Source organism: Neolamprologus brichardi, chromosome 9 (assembly GCF_056152115.1).
Source record: "Neolamprologus brichardi isolate AB-2024 chromosome 9, ASM5615211v1, whole genome shotgun sequence".
Lineage (NCBI taxonomy): Eukaryota > Metazoa > Chordata > Actinopteri > Cichliformes > Cichlidae > Neolamprologus > Neolamprologus brichardi.
This window is the reverse complement of record NC_142112.1, coordinates 1,696,930-1,715,000: the sequence shown is the minus strand read 5'-3', so window position 1 is coordinate 1,715,000 and position 18,071 is coordinate 1,696,930. Positions and strand designations below refer to the sequence as shown.

The window sequence follows — 18,071 nt, the reverse complement described above, 5'->3', positions numbered from 1 at the left end:
AAGCAGTTATTAATTCATGCTGAAGAGTCGGCAAGATGGCAAAAATGATCTTCATGCATAACTTTAAAAACTCAGATAAAAGGTTTTTTTTCCTCCTGTCCTGTTTGGCTCTTTGCCATCAGAATGATTGTCTGAAGACGAAGAAAGATGCCCAACGGATTTACTTTACCAAATGGACCATCCCAGCCTTGCTGTATTGGTCCATTTGATTCACCTTTTATTGTTTATTTTATTTTCACTTTCTACACACGGGACTGACATGACTGGGGGAAAGAAAAACAGCGGGGAAGAGGGACGGTGATAAAGGGCAAAAACAAAAACAAACAAAACAAACAGACAAAAAATACATCTGTGAATCACCTGGATCACCTGTTGAGAAAGAAAGAGAGAAAACAAGCAAAAAAAGAGAGCAATATAATAAACAACATCATGATGATCTATGTGAATATAACAGTAAATACTAAATAATGAATATTATTGTGCAGCTCGTAGAAGCGACAGCGCACAGTGTGCTTTGCATATGCAATTACTCAGCACTCACCTAACGTGGAGACATAAACAGACACTGGACACACAATCACACTCCCCAAGCGGACTCTATATCTCAGGTCTACGTACGTTGCTTGAAGGTTTGTTGAATAAACCTTTGGTTGCACCACGTGACCGTCCTGAACACCGAGCACATGCATGTGTTTACCCCACGCAGCCCTGCTGTGTAGCTCAGTGCTGCAGCCAGGCCTGGTGGTTCTGTGGTTCTGTCACTAGTTAGTTAACATTAACCAACCCACTGTGGGACGTCTGCACTAAACATCTTCTATAAACCTCACACACAGAGTGACATCCTGCACATTTGACTGTATATGTTCAGTGTTTCACTTCATTAAACAGACACACAAATATCTGTGGAAACTCTGTGTGTGCGGTTTCGTGACTGATGTAGTGAGCGTGGGAATTTCACTGGGCGATGTATAAACTCAGTAACGTCTCTCACATGCAGGTCTGTACTGCTGCGACAGGGCAGCTACCCACTGCCAGATGGCTTGCCGACAAATCCTTCGCACTATGAGCACAGAGCACGAGATTATGGAGGGTTTGATCAAAGAGTGCGGCTCCCAGCCGCTCCCTCAGGAGCCCATGTGGCAGTGCTTTCTGAGCAGTGTCCAGACTCCTTCCATCACTGAAGAGGATAACCTTCCTGCCAAGATGGACTGTGCCAAGCTGCACTGCTGCTCCAAAGCCAACACCTCCCTCTGCAGGTATGCCACTTTTAGTTCTTGACATCAGTGAAAGACGGTGTTTGGGTGTCGTTCACAGCGAGCAGAGGTGAACTAAGGTTGATTATAAATGTGCTCCAGGGACATGTGTCTGGAGATCAGCTCTAACTGGGGCAGCCAGACATGGCAGGACTTTGACCAGCTCTGTGAGTACAACCCAGTGGAGACAGAGCTCATCAACTGCCTGGCTGACGTCAGAGAGCCCTGCCAGCTGGGCTGCAAGGACCTCACTTACTGCACCAACTTCAATAACAGGTCAGTCTTCTACTGTGTTATGGTCGCTGCATGTCAGTGACATGTTATCTACATATGTAGGAGGAGCCTGAATGTGCACTGTGCCAACACAAGCTATGATTTTGTGGCATCCATTCATCCATTCGCTGGAGCCTATCCCAGCTGTCATAGGGCGAGAGGCGGGGCACACCCTGGACAGGTCGCCAGTCTGTCGCAGGGCCAACACACAGGGACAGACAACCATTCGCGCTCACATTCACTCACAGATTCACACCTATGGGAAATTTAGATTGACCAATTAACCTATCCCCACTAACTGCATGTTTTTGGAAGTTGGGAGGGAACCCACGCAAACACGGGGAGAACATGCAAAATCCACACAGAAAGACCTGATGGTGGAATTAAACTCAGGACCTTCTTGCTGTGAGGCAACAGTGCTAACCACTGTGCCACCGTGCTGCCCTTGTGCCATAGACAAAATCAAAGTGAGGAAATAAAATCGTATTTTTCAGCGTATTTGTCACGATGTTCTCAGGCGCAGGTGAAGAATTCGTCTTCGCCTTAGTATCGTTATTAAACTTTTAATGCATGTTCCCATTGACCACTTCTCATAATGACCTGTGTCTGTTCAGGTGTGACATTGTAGATAAACGTGTGGATCCCCGATCTGAAGCTTGCACACCATCAACATTAACCTCCTAAGAACTCTTTCATTTCATGCATTTTTATTTTCCCTTTGCTATTTGGGCTGATTGGGACATGATGCATGTAAAAACAACCTGATTTTGCTCTACAAGGGCCTGACATCCACATATGAGGACATTCGTTTTAAATTTGATAGAGAGGTAGCAGCATAACGTCCTCGTAGGTGGATATCAGGCCCTTGTAGAGCAAAATGTAGTATTTTGGTCTAGACAACCCAAAATATGATGACCACATCTGTGGACGCAGGTCCTAGGAGGTGAAAACTGGAAACTTGTTTCATGCGTCGTATTGCCTTTTTCTGATACGTTGTTCCTTTTTTTAGTCACTGTGTTTTAAAGTGTGATTAACAAGTAAGTCCAAAGTTCTGTGACTCCACCTGAAATACCAGAAATAGGTTTTCACTATGGACTAAATCAACATCAACACACTGACTTAAAGAGTCATCTAGAAGAAGCTGATCATGAATAGAGACAAACTGTTCATTGATTTAAAAGTTCACTTCTGCAGCTTGTTGATCACAGCTTGTGTGGTCTGGATGTCCTCATAGGGTACAGTGTAGTGTAAAGGTGTATCTGTGGGATGGGACACAGTATTACAGGAAATACTGGTACATGGCAAGTTTATTTATACAGCACAAATCAACAACAAGGTGATTCAAAGTGCTTCACAGAGACATTAAAAAACAAAAACAAATAAAAAGCATGATTTAAAATTGATTAAAAAGGAACAGTAGATAAAATCAGTAGTTAAAGTGTGAGTTTTGAAATTTAAGCTTAAAAGTGTGGATTTGGTGTTTTATTCAAATGCAGCTGAGAACAGGTGAGTCTTCAACCTGGATTTAAATAAACTGAGTGTTTCAGCTGATCTGAGGCTTTCTGGGAGTTTGTTCCAGATATAAGGAGCATAAAAGCTGAATGCAGCTTCTCCGTGTCTGGTTCTGACTCTGGGAACTGATAAAAGACCGGATCCAGAGGACCTGAGGGATCTGGAAGGTTCATACTGGGTCAGGAGGTCACTGATGTATTTTGGTCCTAAACCATTCAGAGCTTTATAGACCAGCATCAGAACTTTAAAGTCGATCCTCTGACGGACAGGCAGCCAGTGTAAAGACCTCAGAGCTGGACTGATGTGGTCCACTTGTTTGGTCTTAGTGAGGACTCGAGCAGCAGAGCTCTGAATGAGCTGTAGATGTCTGACTGATTTTTAGGCAGACCTGTAAAGATGCTGTTACAGTAATCAAGCCTACTAAAGATGAATGCATGGACTAGTTTTTCCAGGTCCTGTTGAGACATCAGATCTTTTACCCTTGATATATTCTTGAGGTGATAGTAAGCTGATTTTGTTATTGTCTTGATGTGTTTTTCTAAGTTTAGGTCTGCATCCATCACTACACCCAAATTTCTCGCCTGGTTTGTGGTTTTTAGGTGTATAGACTGAAGTTCTCTGGTGACCTGTAATCGTTTTTCTTTGGCGCCAAAGACTATTACCTCAGTTTTGTTTTTGTTTAGCTGGAGAAAATTGTGGCACAACCAGTCATTAATTTCCTCAATGCATTTACCAAGAGCCTGTACAGGGCCTCGGTCTCCTGGTGACATTGTGATATATATTTGTGTGTCATCTGCATAGCTGTGATAGTTTATTTTGTTGTTCTTTATCATCTGTGCCAGTGGGAGCATGTAAATGTTAAACAGAAGGGGTCCCAGGATGGAACCTTGGGGAACTCCACATGTGATACTTGTCTGCTCAGATGTGAAGTTACCTGTTGATACAAAGTATTTCCTGTTTTCTGAGTATGTTTTGAACCAGTTTAGTACAGTTCCTGAAAGACCTGTCCAGTTCTCCAGTCGTTTGAGTAATATGTTGTGGTCAGCTGTATCAAATGCTGCACTGAGATCCAGTAAAACTAAGACTGACATTGTTCCACTGTCTGTATTCAGACATATGTCATTAAACACTTTGGTCAGAGCAGTTTCAGTGCTGTGGTTCTGTCTAAAACCTGACTGGAAGGCATCATAGCAGTTATTCTGTTTAAGAAGTAATTGAGCTGTTGAGAAACTGCTTTTTCAATGATCTTACTTAAAAACGGGAGATTTGAGATCAGCCTGTAGTTGTTCATTTGTGTCTTGTCAAGATTGTCCTTTTTCAGTACAGGTTTGATTACAGCTGTTTTAGTGGTTCTGGAAACACACCTGACATTAAAGAAAAGCTGACGATCTGTAACAGGTCTGACTCTAAGGTCTTTGAGACCTTTTTGAACAAACTTGTTGGCAGGACATCTAAACAGCAAGAGGAGGAGTTCAGCTGACCTGAGATGTCCTCCAGGTCTTTGCTGTTAATCGGGTGAAACTGTTTCATGGTGTTTAAACAGTTTTTCAGGGGACACAGTACATATTCTGGATCTGCTGTTGATGTAATTGCTTGTCTAGTCTTTTGGATTTTTTCTGTGAAGAATTTGGCAAAGTCATTGCAGGCCATGGTCGAAGTTCAGCTGCCACTGACACAGGAGGCTTTGTTAGGACTGGTTCTTATAAGCTCCTGGGTGCTCAGAGTAGAAACAATTCGCCTCATCCATACATGCAAGCGCCTCAGACAACAACCTGGGGTTAGTATGATGCCCTAGTGTACGTGGTGTGCAGACTGTGGCGGTCAGGGATCGAGCAGATGGATAATCAATAAACTGATGTCAAATAATGTGTTTTATCAGCTGTATAAAAGCACCAAACAAACTCCTCCAGTTACCAGAACTAGAATAGAAAGACCTTGGTGCTCGATGGAGGCCATGTCCTGGCCACGTGTTCTTACACTGTTTTATTAAAAACCAGATAACCAGAGAATATTGTCTAATAAATGAGTTCATTAATTATTGGTTAACTAAGCAACTTATTAACTGCTGCCATAAATGTGACTGGGAGTAAAAGGTCAAGGAAGAAACGTCCTGTCATGTTGTCTGGGTCATTTTCACATTCGGGCAGGAACTGAGTGGACCGTGTTGGACTTGAGGCAAAGAGCCACCATCAGTGGGGTAAGCCAGTAAGATTATTCCACAGTGGTGTGGGAGAGCATGTCCTCAGGCAGCACTTTACCTCTGTTAAACTGCTGAGTGTGGTCCACGTAGCACAGCCTCCTCTGCAGTTTGAGCTTCTGAGTTCTGGTATGAAAGAAAATGTGTATAAATAGACCCGGTGGGTTCTGAAGTGGAGCCACAAGTGTATGAATAGACACAGTGGTGTGTGGATGGGATGGTGGATGAAGTGAAATGGGGCCACTCTGGGAGAATTCGAGAAACATAGCTGCTGACTTAACCCTTTAAAGCCGGTCAGAGCAGCACGCTCCGTTTTGCGTAACTATTTTTAAATCCCGGTAGCTCTGCAACCACGTGAGCTAGCGCAATAATTTGTTTTGCATATGAAACCGGAGGAGTTGTACTTACATCTTATGCCATCAGCTTGTCCTCGGTCACAGTTTCCTTCCACATATAGCTTTGCAAAAACTGCATAAAAAGCACTTGCAGCAACAAAAACATAATATTCCAGAAACACACTTTGCCGATCCGATCAGCTGTTTGTAGCACTTCCTAGTCCATCAGCGCGAACTATCGCATGTCCGCCATGACCTGTCCGAAACCGGAAGTGACGTCATTTTGCAGAAATGTAGTTTTTTACCGTCAGGGCCTCATGAGCCTATACTGGTGTTTTTAAAAGTTATGTTTGACTTTATGACTTTCTGTGTGGTTTCTGGGATGCTTAGGACTCATATTGCACTGCTGGAAATAGTTTATTTTGATGCATATGCTGCTTTTTTGCAAATTTGCATTATAATATTTATTTTCGTTTTTCCTGCAGTGTATAAAAATTGGTGTATTTCAAAAATAAAACTATGAAAACACTCAAAATAAATTTCCTGTGGTGGGAAACTATTTTGTGCAACTTTTTTGTATTTACAGTTTTGAGGGATAAGCCTCTTAAATTTCTCTAACTAGAAATATATGTTAAAAAAACAAAAACAATTTTCAATTTTTTTTGTAGTTTATTGCACTTTCTTGCAATTTATGTAATTACTATGCACTTAATGCAGACATATTATTAAAATCTAGGCTATAATGGTTGTATTGATGTATAGCAACTTGAAATGCTCCCAAAAATGGCTCCACAGCATGTAAACATATAATATAAGCTCTGGTGGACTTGGTTCTATGGTAGGTCTTAAAGGGTTAAAGGTCCCCTTCAATTTAAACTGAATAATTATGTAATTAATAACATGAAAATATAAAAATGTTTTTAGCTTGTTTCTTAAGTTTGATTACGAACAGGCTGTCACTCAGGTTCATATGTGTGTGTCTGCAGTACAGTGTGTGTTATATGTACACAGTGTCTGTTGAGAAGCCCACACACAGAGCGTTTCAAAAACAGGAAGTACAGGATGAAAAGTCATTTCTAAGTGATTTTATATGTTTATAAATACTAGAGACAAAGAAAGTATTTAATTGGTTTTATTGGTGATCCAAACTTTTGGATGTTTGACTTTATTTTGCATATCCAAGTCCAGATGTTGTTATTGACAGCCTGACTGTAGACTAATACAAACAGAAATATCTCCCCACGTCGTCATGCTCCACTTCCATAGGATAGAGGAGCCAAGCAGCCACAGCTGGATCGTTTGTATTGCAGACTAAATGTAGGAAGACTGAGACGTCGTGGGCTGCACCAGTGCAACACCATTTGTTTCTGCTGCTGGCAGTAATCACTGTAAGGTTTTCACTTTTGTGACTGAAAGTCGTGCATGATTGCATTTCTGCAGCTGGGAGAATGAATCACGGTTTAGTGAGGTTGGCAGCAGACTATTCACTGAACTGAGCACAAGTCTGAGCTCCCACCATAGTATTATGGAGGGCCATGACTGCCAAAAGAAATCAAGTTTATCATTAAATAATTTGTTGTGTCATGAATTCATTAAAACTTGTAATAATTAATTAAATATATATGTTGCTTTTAAAATATCAGTTCATTTAATTTAAAACGTACGATGCATTTTTATTCCAAGGTGCAGCTCGGTGTCTACACACACGGCAGCAGCTCTTCCAGTGCATCCTCGTGTTGCAGACCTGCTCTGAGTGAAACCTCATGAATAATTACCAGCTTCTCTAACAAACTGAGTTTTTGACAGTATTTTACGATCAACATATTTTGGGTATATGGGTCTATAACCAGCTGTTACGGTTTTGTTCTTCACTGGTATCAATGACATCATAGATCCTTGTTTTGGTGTATCACACATGTGATCAGACACACCTCCTCACTTAATGGTTCTTCTTTATTTTCATGACTGTTTACATCGTAGATTCTCACTGAAGGCATCAAAACTATGAATGAACACAAACACAAAAGTATGAATTCACTCAGAACTTGTTGGATATTTCAGATTCTTTGTAACATCCAGCCTTTGCTTTGATTCCTGCTTTGCTCACACTCGGCGTTCTCTCCATGAGCTTCACGAGGTCGTCTCCTGAAATGGTTTCCAACAGTCTGGAAAGAGTTCAGAGATGCTGAGCACTTGTTGGTCCTTTTGCCTTCACTGTGCGCTCCATCTCATCCCAAACCATCTCCACTGGTCAGGTGACTGTGGAGGCCAGACCACCAGCACCCCATCACTCTCCTTGTTGGTCAGATAGCCCTGACACTGCCTGACATGCCAGTTGGCTGCCTATTTCATCTGCAGGAGAAGGACACCTGTCAATACTCTCTTCCCCCCCACCATAACTGTTTTTGTGGGTGATTGTGAGTGTGCAACACCCCCAAGCTCCATCGTGGACCTGACACAGAGCAGCGAGACATTTTAATGTCTCTGTATCTGAACCTCTTTTTTTATTTATAAATATAACAGCACTAGAAAAGGCACTACAACACTTTGCAGCCTGTCTTTTACTCACAGCATGAAGTATAAATGTACCAGTGTAGGCGCAGTGGTAGAGGGGGGCTCGGAGGCTTTTTTCTCGTTTATGTTTTTGTTTTATTTTTTTATTCATATTGTTGTGTTGTGGATGTTATGCTGGAGCAGGCGGGTCAACGCCAGACTGATGAAAGATAAGAGAAGAAAGCAGAGAAACAGGAAAAGGAAACAGGAGACAGAAAAAGAGGAATGAAGCAAACAGACACACTCAACTGCTGCTTCTGTACACAACACACACAGGGAGGTACACACACACAGAAACACTGTTTTACTCTGTCAGAAAACGATGGAAAAGCCTGCCTCTGTCCTGCTGCACTCCTGCATGGACTAAGATCCTGTCAGCCTGACCTGTGCATTACCACATTTAGTTTTGCTTTGGAAGTCAGACCTAAGTTGGCCATGATGGCACCGACTGTGGTTACAGAACCCCCCCACACACGCACAGTGAAAGAACCACACCCAGAACCTTCCCTGTGGAGCCGTCGGTATTTTAAACCACCAATTAGCTGACTCACTGGAGACTAAACCCACCAATCAGACTCCACAGACGATTCCTGATGTGGTCAAGAAGGGAAAACCTGTGAGAGGATCTCTGGCTCCCTCTGTGGGAGCTGCTGCACCGCTGAACGGCTCATCGACTTCCTGTTGTGTTTCTGTGTCTGTCACAGGCCCACGGAGCTGTTTCGCAGCTGTAACATCCAGTCAGACCAGGGTGCCATGAATGACATCAAGCTGTGGTCTAATGGCACAATTAAGATGCCCTTCATGAACATCCCTGTGCTGGACATCAGGAAGTGTCAGCCCCACATGTGGAAGGCTGTGGCCTGCGCCCTGCAGATCAAACCCTGCCACAGCAGGTCCAGAGGCAGCGTCATATGCAAGTAGGTCTCCTCTCACATGACTGTTGTTGTACTTCTCTCTGTTATATCTATAATGAATGTAGAGCTCTGTCATAATACAACCAATAAGAAATGAATGTCCTCAATGACTTAACCCCTCACCCTATCGCACCTGTGTCGAATAAAGATGGCGGCTGTGTGTGTGGCGTGCCGTCAGCTGTTACCTGTTTTGTAAATTGATTAACACTCTGCATCCCACTCCCCTCTCCCCCTGAGATACTTTTATTATCCTCTCCTTGGGGCAGCAACTCATCCCTACCCCAGAGTGGGAACGGCTCCCCCTTCTGGCCAAAAAAACATGGCTTCAGTATTAAAGGCACTAAATCTGATATCTGCCCCTTCAGCTTGGCTGTGAACCACCTCAGTGCAAGCTGGAGGCCATCAGCTGATGTGAAAGAAAAAAATGTTACACAGTATTGTTACTTTGTATCTTTGTTTACACTTGTACCCATTTTATTTTATTTAGAATTCAGATTCAGTGTTACCTTGGGAGATTCCTTTTGTCATCCATTCATTCTCTTCCACTTATCCTTATCAGGGTCGCGGGGGCTGTAGCCTACCCCAGCTACCATAGGGCAAGAGGCAGGTAGCCTAATGAAGGGCTAACACTCAGATTCAGTTTAGATTGACCCACTAACTGAATGTGTTTGGATTGTGGGAGGAAGCCAGAGGGAACCCAGGCAAGCACGGGAAGAACATGCAAACTTCACACATGTTTTAGTTTATTTAGAATCTTTTTCCTGACTTCAACTGAATCATTTTAACATCTCGAACAAATAAAGTATTGTTGTCTTTTCTTATCTTGTGCATACCAGCTGTTCTATTTGTTTTATCTGTCTTCAGATCAGATTGTGTGGATATCCTGACCCAGTGTGGAGATACAAAACGTTTCCACGAAGGACAAACACCAGAGAGGATCTGTGAGCTCCTGTCGCCCATTGATGACCCTGAACACTGCATCCCTCTCTACAGATACCTTAGTGAGTCAGGTTACTCCAGCGTTTGTTTGCATTATAGAGAAACAGGAGGGATCAGCTGTAAATGCAACAGATGCAGTCTTGTAATTCAATAACAAAACATTTTAAAAACCAGTTTGTCACTAGAGGGCAGCAGAGCACAGATGCTCAGAAGCTGATGGATGCAGTAATCCTACAGTGTTGTTTTGAATAACATTTTAGCAAACACATTGCAGCTTGTAACACAGCAGACTTAAAGAAATATTAGCATCCCGATCCAATGCTCAGTGATTACAGTCACTAGTGTTTGACATTTTCTGTGTCGCTGTTTCCTGTTGCCACGGTAATGCACTGAAAACAAGAAACTGGGAGTTATTATCATCATCATCATTATTATTATTTTAATTATTGTTATTATTTGGCTGCACACTGGGAACATTAGCCAAGCTAATGGTGTAGTTCAGTTATTCTTAACAGAAATGATGATGAAAGATGAACTGATGCTGCCTGTTAGTCAGCGTCTGTGCCCCTAACGCTACCAGCAGCCACGATGACTGAGTTGCTTTTTTTCTTTAATTACCTTCAGCTTAAGGCTAGTTTTGATGTGTTGCTTTATACAATAAAAAAGCATACACTGTACACATGCACAGTAGGATGTGCAGCAATTTCCTGTAGTTGTTTTGTCAGTCTTTGGCTCCTACTCCCAAATCATGGATGTTAGAGCTTCCAGTTCATGCCAAACATGGTCTCTAATAGTTTCAGCTTTTAATTTGAAGTTCATTTAGACCGTTTTTACAACAACAGTTACTGAATGATCTGATGAACAAGCACATGTGTCCTATTTAATGGAAAGACAGAGTCAGCTGGAACTGACTTTCCACTACACAGGACTAAGGGCTGCACATCGAGCCTCTATATGCTACATATTAGAGTTTGCATTAGGTCTCTTTTCTCCTGATGAGACTTTTCTCTTGAAAACACACATTCACATTCTTAAAAACAGGAAGCATTAATGGTACTTTCCTTTCCCACACACCATCAAGCACCCAGCTCCCTGGGCAGCAACACTGTTGAGGAGGTTATCCATCCATGCAATCCTAACCCCTGTCCGAGCAACCACATATGCCAGGTGAACAGGAAGGGCTGCCTGGATGAGCTAAACTGTCAGCCGTACCTCTGTGTGCCAGGTAAGGTGAACTACAGTTTCTGCAGCTTCACATTATTCACATTCAAGAGGCTGAAGTCTGTTTTTATGTTTTCAGGCTGCAAAATGGGTGAAGCCTCTGAGTTCTTGGTGCAACAGGATGCTCGTATCCAAGTGCCTACGCGCACTGATCCCACGGTTTGCTTTGAGGTGTGCAGCTGTGGTCCCAGTGGGCGACTGGAGAACTGTGTGGAGATGCCCTGCATGGACACCAGCAAGCCCTGCATCGTAGCAGGACAGAGGAAGAGTAGGACTCTTAAAGACATACGATTCTTTTAGTATACAGTTAGTTTGTCAGCATGTGGACAATGAAGCAATTCTTTTAGTAATTTTCAAATTTTTTTTCAAATTCAAATTTTATTTGTCACACACACACACAACCATACACAGTATGACATCGGGGTGAAATGCTTGTAGCTGCGCAATGCCCGACCATTAAATGACAGAAAAAATTTTTTTGCCTCTGCATACGAAGAAAGACGATTTTAAATCAAACAATCCAGATGTTTTTGAAGTGCAGGCTTTCACCGTTCATTCGTGGGATTTAACAGAAGTGCTGCATTAACTGTGAAGGAATTACTGCCATTTCTAATACGTATCTCCCAATTTTAAGAAGCTCAACAGTAACTATCTTGATGCATTGCTAATTCTCATTCCTGCCTCTTCATACTTGGCTGCAAACTCTTTCAAGGTGAGCTGCAGGCCTGATGAAGGGATATGAAGACTGCACCGTAGGTGGCTGACAGTTGGTGTCATTACCCACAGAAGGGTGGGTAATGACACCAACTGTCAGCCACCCACCTCAGTGACTGTCGTCCAACAGAGGAGGTGGCTTACAACAACATAGATGGCCTCTCTTTCTCCTCTTTTAAACCATCTGGTCCAGAATGTGAACATTAGCATCCTCGCCTGTATCTTTTCAGTGCAGATGTACAGCTGACTCTTGTCCTGTCAGAGGTGGCTCTTCTATGTCCTGCCATACGTTTATGGAGCAGCTGTTTGGTTTCTCCATTGCAGTCTGAGCATTCTTTGCTGCACTGCATGGTGTGAACGATTCAGACCCGGCATGGCGTTAATTGGCTGTTTTCATTTAATTCAGACACACAGACTTTTGCACAAAATGGTTCGACCAAATATCTCTGGCACTCTTTCTTGTCTCCAATCTCTGGCGACACTAAAAAGGGAAGAGAGTTCATCAGTCTGACTGCCTCCACCTGGCCCTCAGCCTCCCTCCCCCACCACTCCTACACTGCAGCAGAGCCAAAGGCCACACCCCTGCCACACCGACCCACTGCCCGACTGAGGCTTGGGCCGCATCTGGCCGGAGCCCTCTGTTTGAGGCATCTGTCTGCAGGATGAACGTGAGGCAAAAGTTACGTGTGTTGAGCAGCAGCTCCCCACAGAGAGCCTTTTTCAACTGCACAAACGCACCGCTGAGCCAGATCTCGGACACAAACACAAACCGGCGATAGTACCCAGCCAGCCCCAGGAACCACCTCACCTCCTTTTTGGTCTTGGGGCACGGGCAGGATCCAGTGGTGGCTGTCTTCTCCGCCTGTGGATGCACCGGCCTGCCTCCCAAGTGGTACCCCAGATACTGTACCTCCCTCAGTCCAACTGCGCACTTCTTTGGGTTGGCCGTGAGCCCTGCCTGCCTCAGGGAAAGGTGCAGGTGGTGCCAGCACCTGGTCCATGAGGCACTGGACAGTGGCAGGGGCTGTGAACAAGCCAAATGGAAGAGAGACAAACTGGTACAAAGCGTGCAGAGTGGAGAATGATTTCCCTTGGACTCTGCAGACAGGGGAATCTGCCAATAGCCCTTGGTTAAATCCAGTGTCGTAAAAAATTGAGTGGTGCCTAACCAGTCCAGGAGTTGATCAAGCCGGGGCGTGGGGTAGGCATCAAACCGTGACACCTGGTCCACCTTGTAGGTAGACGACACAGAACCATATAGACCCACCTTTCTTCATGACCAGAACTATGGGGCTACACCAAGCTCTGCGTGACTCTTCTATTACTCCCATTTTCAGCATCTCTGCCAATTCCTTCTGAACAATTTGCTGTTTATGTTCAGCTCAATTCATCTGTGTCCTTCACCAGGCTCGTCGTAGAAGTGATTTCGCCATCCTCTAAGGAGGTGGAGGTGATATTCCCGTGTGGCTCTTCCCCTGCCGATGTTGGCTTCATAGTCATTATTGCCAACCCATAGTGTGCCCAAGAATGGATGTGTGTGCGTGTCTGTCGCCACTCATGTCAGCATCCTTTGCAGTGCTGGTGGCCGGCGGGCTGCTACTCCATGCTCCCTCTGCCCCCATGGCCAGGTGCTCCTCTGCAGTCTCCACTCTCATCGTGGCGTATCCCCCCCTCCACAGTCCTCTCCATCATCTGACTGGCCCAGAACTGCAGCTAATGATACTTCGAGGAGAGGCCCAAACGATCCAGCACAGCGCTGTGAAAGCTACCTCGGTACGTTGGTGGTAGGCTCAGAGACGCCGTGGGAGACCCTCCAGACAGCAGTGGAAGCAGCCACAGCGCCCACAGCAGAGGCAAGCCACTGACATGCCTCTGCTGTGGCCTGGAAGGTCTCCAAAAAGACCTGCAGGTTGTTGCCCTCCGCCATCCGGTGCATCGGGGTGGCTCCATCCAGCCTCTCCAACACCTGCGTCTGCCGCTAAGCCTGCTCACGGTGCGTCAGCATTTGAGCCAGCAGCTGAAGCAGCTGCGTGGACTAAGGGCTGGACATCGAGCCTGGGTTTCGGCACTAATTGGCGTTTTGCCACTTTTATTTAGGCGCACACACACAGAATGGTTCAGCACCAACCATCTCTGGCATGGTCAGCTTTTCAGCTCCACAGTTCTCTCTTGTCTCCGTCCCCGGTGACACTAAAAAGGGAAGAGAGATCATCAGCCTGACTACCTCCACCTGGCCCTCAGCCTCCATGGCACTGCCCTTTGAACCCACTGCAGCAGAGCTAAAGACCACACCCCTGCCACACACAGATTACAGTTTGCTGCTTAGCTTGTGTTTGGGAGTTTGAGAAAAAACAGTTTTTAACTGGGAGTGAGTCTGAAGTGCAATGGGATGTGCTGAGGAAAAACTCTGAGTTTCTTTGTGTTTATCCAAGTTAAGATAACCACACGTTTTAAGAGCATGTTCCTTTTCTTTCCCTTCTGCCTTAGAGGGAACGTTTTCTTCCTGCAGTTGCAGGGTCCTGATCCTGGTGGTAGTCAAACAGTAGACACTTGTCTTTGTGTGTAGGTCTCCAGTAAACGTCAGTGTTGTTCCAACCTCTGCAGTGCACAGAGCACAATCTTTGTATCTACCCCGATGAACTTTGTGTTTCTATCCACTGAGATGTTGTGAACAGTGGAGGCTTCTCCTTCTTGAGTTTTGATTGTGACTTAGGAGTAATCCTTATATCTGTACCAGTGGGTAGCTGCTATCCCTTTGATAGAGCCAAGATCTTTCCTTTGCCTCCATGGCTACAGTGGATCTAAAAGAAAGGGTCAAAGTTCTGTTGTGTAGGGAGCTGTCTCACTACGGCTGGCCTCTGGCAGCTCCACTGCCTCCACAGGCCCAGTAACATAACTTACTAACAGTTGGGAAAGGTATGGATATTCTGTACTTACGTAGAAGTATAGATACTAGTGTTAAAAATTACTCCAGTAAAAGTTGAAGTACTCATTCAACTTCTTTACTCAAGTAAAAGTAAAAAAGTACGGACTCTGAAATATACTCAGTGTAAGAAAGCAAAAAATAAGCTTTGGAGGACATTTGAAGCTAACTGAGCCTCACAGTGTTATCGTAATGATTCAGCTTAAATCAGAAGAAAGAGAAGGAAAATTACATTCACCAGGTGGGGAAAGAATCATAAGTCACAATCATTTTTATTAAGAGCTCCAGTAGATTATGTTAGTGTACAGGCTGTGATCAGCTGCTCTCTGTGGATGTACACCTGAATTCAACAAGGTGTAAGCAGATGGTTCATGAGTTCATCCTCTACGCCAGTGTTTTCCAACCTTTTGGAGCCACAGTAGATATTTCACATTACAAAAATCCCACGGCACACCACCAAACACAAATATCACAAAAAGGACATTGATAAGATTTCCCTGCATAACAGGCAGAGCAGAATTGGCTCAGTTTGTCCCCAGCGTACCTTTTGTGTTTTCTCCTGACCACTGCTCATGCTTCATCTAGCTCGGAGTTTTCTCCAGGACCAAGGTCAGACTGACTTCACATATGTTTTCACATATTTATCTATTGCTATGTACTGTCCTCCCGTGACTCATGCCAGTAAACTAATCTAATCAGGTGGACCCAGATAGTCTTCCATGGCACACCTGGTCACAGTACACTCACAGTACACTGTTTATCCTGTCTTTTTTCTAGTTCATATAAAGTTGGTATGAAGGTGGAATTCAGTGAATGAATATCAGCATCATCAGCTAAAGTGTATATGAATCTCTGCTGCACATGATGTACGCTAACTGTGACCATGAACCCGCAGCCACTGTTCTTTAATTTGAACCCATCACAGTGCAGCGAACTAACCTGTTTATCTGACACTAACCTGCAGAGGATGTTCATAACACAGTTAGTCTGCCTCAGTTTGAGCTTTTTCATATTGTGAAAACAAATCAGTGTCACATGTACAGACCCAATATCTCATTTAAAAACAAGGGCTTATATGCAATCTTTGCATTTATAGTTTATTATGAGTGAAGTTAGCCCTCATTCTTCTCTCAAGACAACACAAACAGTTTGTGTGTTTGCTGATAGAAAGGCTGCATTTGAAATGACCTGCTACTTAAAAAGCATCAGTCACTTTAGGCTTGCCTTCTGTAGGGCTAGCTACACTGCCACTTTAACCCCTGGCTTTGGCACATGTCATCTCTTTTCATGCAACATCCCCTGGTGTTTAGGCTCAAATCGGTTCGATGTATGAAGGCCCACAGTGACAAAATAATAACTTAGAATTCATTAAACCTGAGGTAACCAGCCTGTTTTGAAAATGTAAGGACTAGAAAGTACAGATATTTGTTTGAAAATGTAGGAAGTAAAAGTACAAAGTTATCAGAACTACTGAAGTACACATACCTGAAAATTCTGCTAAAGTACAGTAATGAAGCAATGGGTACTACAGATACACTATTAATGTAACTGAACTCCTGGTTGTGGTTACACTGTGAAATCCGAGCGATGAATCTTGCACATTCAGTTCAGCAACTTTATAACATGTTTTTGGTCGATATGTGTTACCGACAGGCCATGGGACGTCTTTCAAGACCGACTGCCACAACTGTTACTGCTTCGCTGGTGAGACCGTCTGCTCCACTAAAGAGTGCCTCAGCTCTGGATACACAGATGACAGTCATCGACACTTTACTGGTTAGTGTTTCAATAGAGTTTGGACATTTCTGATAATGAACTACAGGTTAATCCATCCATCCATCCATCTTCATCCGCTTTATCCGGGGCCGGGTGGGGGGGCAGCAGCCTAAAGCTGGGCTCACACTGTGCGATTTTGTCAGTCGCGCGATTCAAACTGTACGATTGACTCGCAGGGGTTATAAGTTCGTAGGTCACGATGCAGGTCTCACACTATACCGCCCGATGCTCTGATGTGACCTGAGTGCTCACACTGTGCATCCATAAAATGAAGGTTATAACAGAAAATCTGTCGCTCGCTCTCCCTCTCTGTCTTTCACTCACACAGACACACCACCGCCATCAGCTTTGCTAAATTGCTAATGAAAAACATGATCAGGCAGCTGTGATTGAGCAGCAATGTCTATCCAACTATTTTCACGGTTGTTGTGGTCGTGATAATTTGGTGAGGCCACATCAAAAAGGCTCGGATGAGCTTTCCAAAGTTCTACAAGTTGTGCCTCCATTGCTTGTGTCCAGATCACACGCTGCACTGCCGTGCTACGCCGTCTTTTTCACCGACGTTTATGTGTTTGCGCGTGCGCATTGTGAGTGACACCCTCACCACGGTCGTGAGAATTTCAAACAGGTTTGAAATCCTCACGACCAAGCGATTGATGATTGGGAACTGGTCATGAGGTGTTAATCACTTCTCGTTACCCCACGTATACTACACGATGCACGATGCACGATGCACGACGAAGGCCAAACTCAGGCCGATCATCAAAACGGTCGCACGACTCAAAAATCGGCTCAAAATGGGCCAAAAATCGCACAGTGTAAGCCCAGCATAAGCAGAGAAGCCCAGACCTCCCTCTCCCCAGCCACCTCCTCCAGCTTATCCGGGGGAACACCAAGGCATTCCCAGGCCAGCCGAGAGATATAATCTCTCCAGCGCGTCCTGGGTCTGCCCCGGGGCCTCCTCCCGGTGGGACATGTCCTTTCACCTCTGGTGTCCACCATTTGGTTCGGGGATTACCACCACGGCAGGCACCAACCACCTTGCGGCCGCAGCTCAATGCAGCAGCTTCAGCAATGGAGACGTTGAACATGGTCCATTCGGACTCAATGTCCCCAGTCTCCCTCGGAATGCTGTTGAAGCTCTGCCGGAGGTGTGCGTTGAAGATCTCGCGGACTGAGGCCTCTGCTAGACGTTCCCAGCACACCCTCACTACGCGTTTAGGTGCACTGGGTCTGTCCAGCGTCCTGGATAACAAAGCACCGCTCGGGTTCATATCAGGGAGGCCATTCCTCCCAATCACGCCCCTCCAGGTCTCGCTGTCGTTACCCACGTGAGCATTGAAGTCTCCCAGAAGGACAACAGAGTCTCCAGGTGGAGCACCTTCCAGCACCCCACCCAGGGACTCAAAGTAGGCTGGGTACTCTGAACTGCCACTCGGCGCATAAGCGCAGATGAGAGTC

The 18,071-nt window shown here is 44.7% G+C and overlaps 1 protein-coding gene across 1 annotated transcript in view; it reads left to right on the top strand.

Moving 5' to 3' along the window:
• The window catches only part of reck (reversion-inducing-cysteine-rich protein with kazal motifs), a 67,422-nt gene that overhangs the window by 35,643 nt on the left and 13,708 nt on the right, over positions 1 to 18,071 (top strand). Inside the window, exons 9-15 of the mRNA XM_087845805.1 lie at positions 998 to 1,256; positions 1,356 to 1,529; positions 8,828 to 9,040; positions 9,902 to 10,038; positions 11,058 to 11,201; positions 11,277 to 11,465; positions 16,488 to 16,610. Of these exons, the coding sequence (XP_087701931.1) occupies positions 998 to 1,256; positions 1,356 to 1,529; positions 8,828 to 9,040; positions 9,902 to 10,038; positions 11,058 to 11,201; positions 11,277 to 11,465; positions 16,488 to 16,610 (1,239 nt within the window). The remainder of the gene's footprint in view (positions 1 to 997; positions 1,257 to 1,355; positions 1,530 to 8,827; positions 9,041 to 9,901; positions 10,039 to 11,057; positions 11,202 to 11,276; positions 11,466 to 16,487; positions 16,611 to 18,071) is intronic.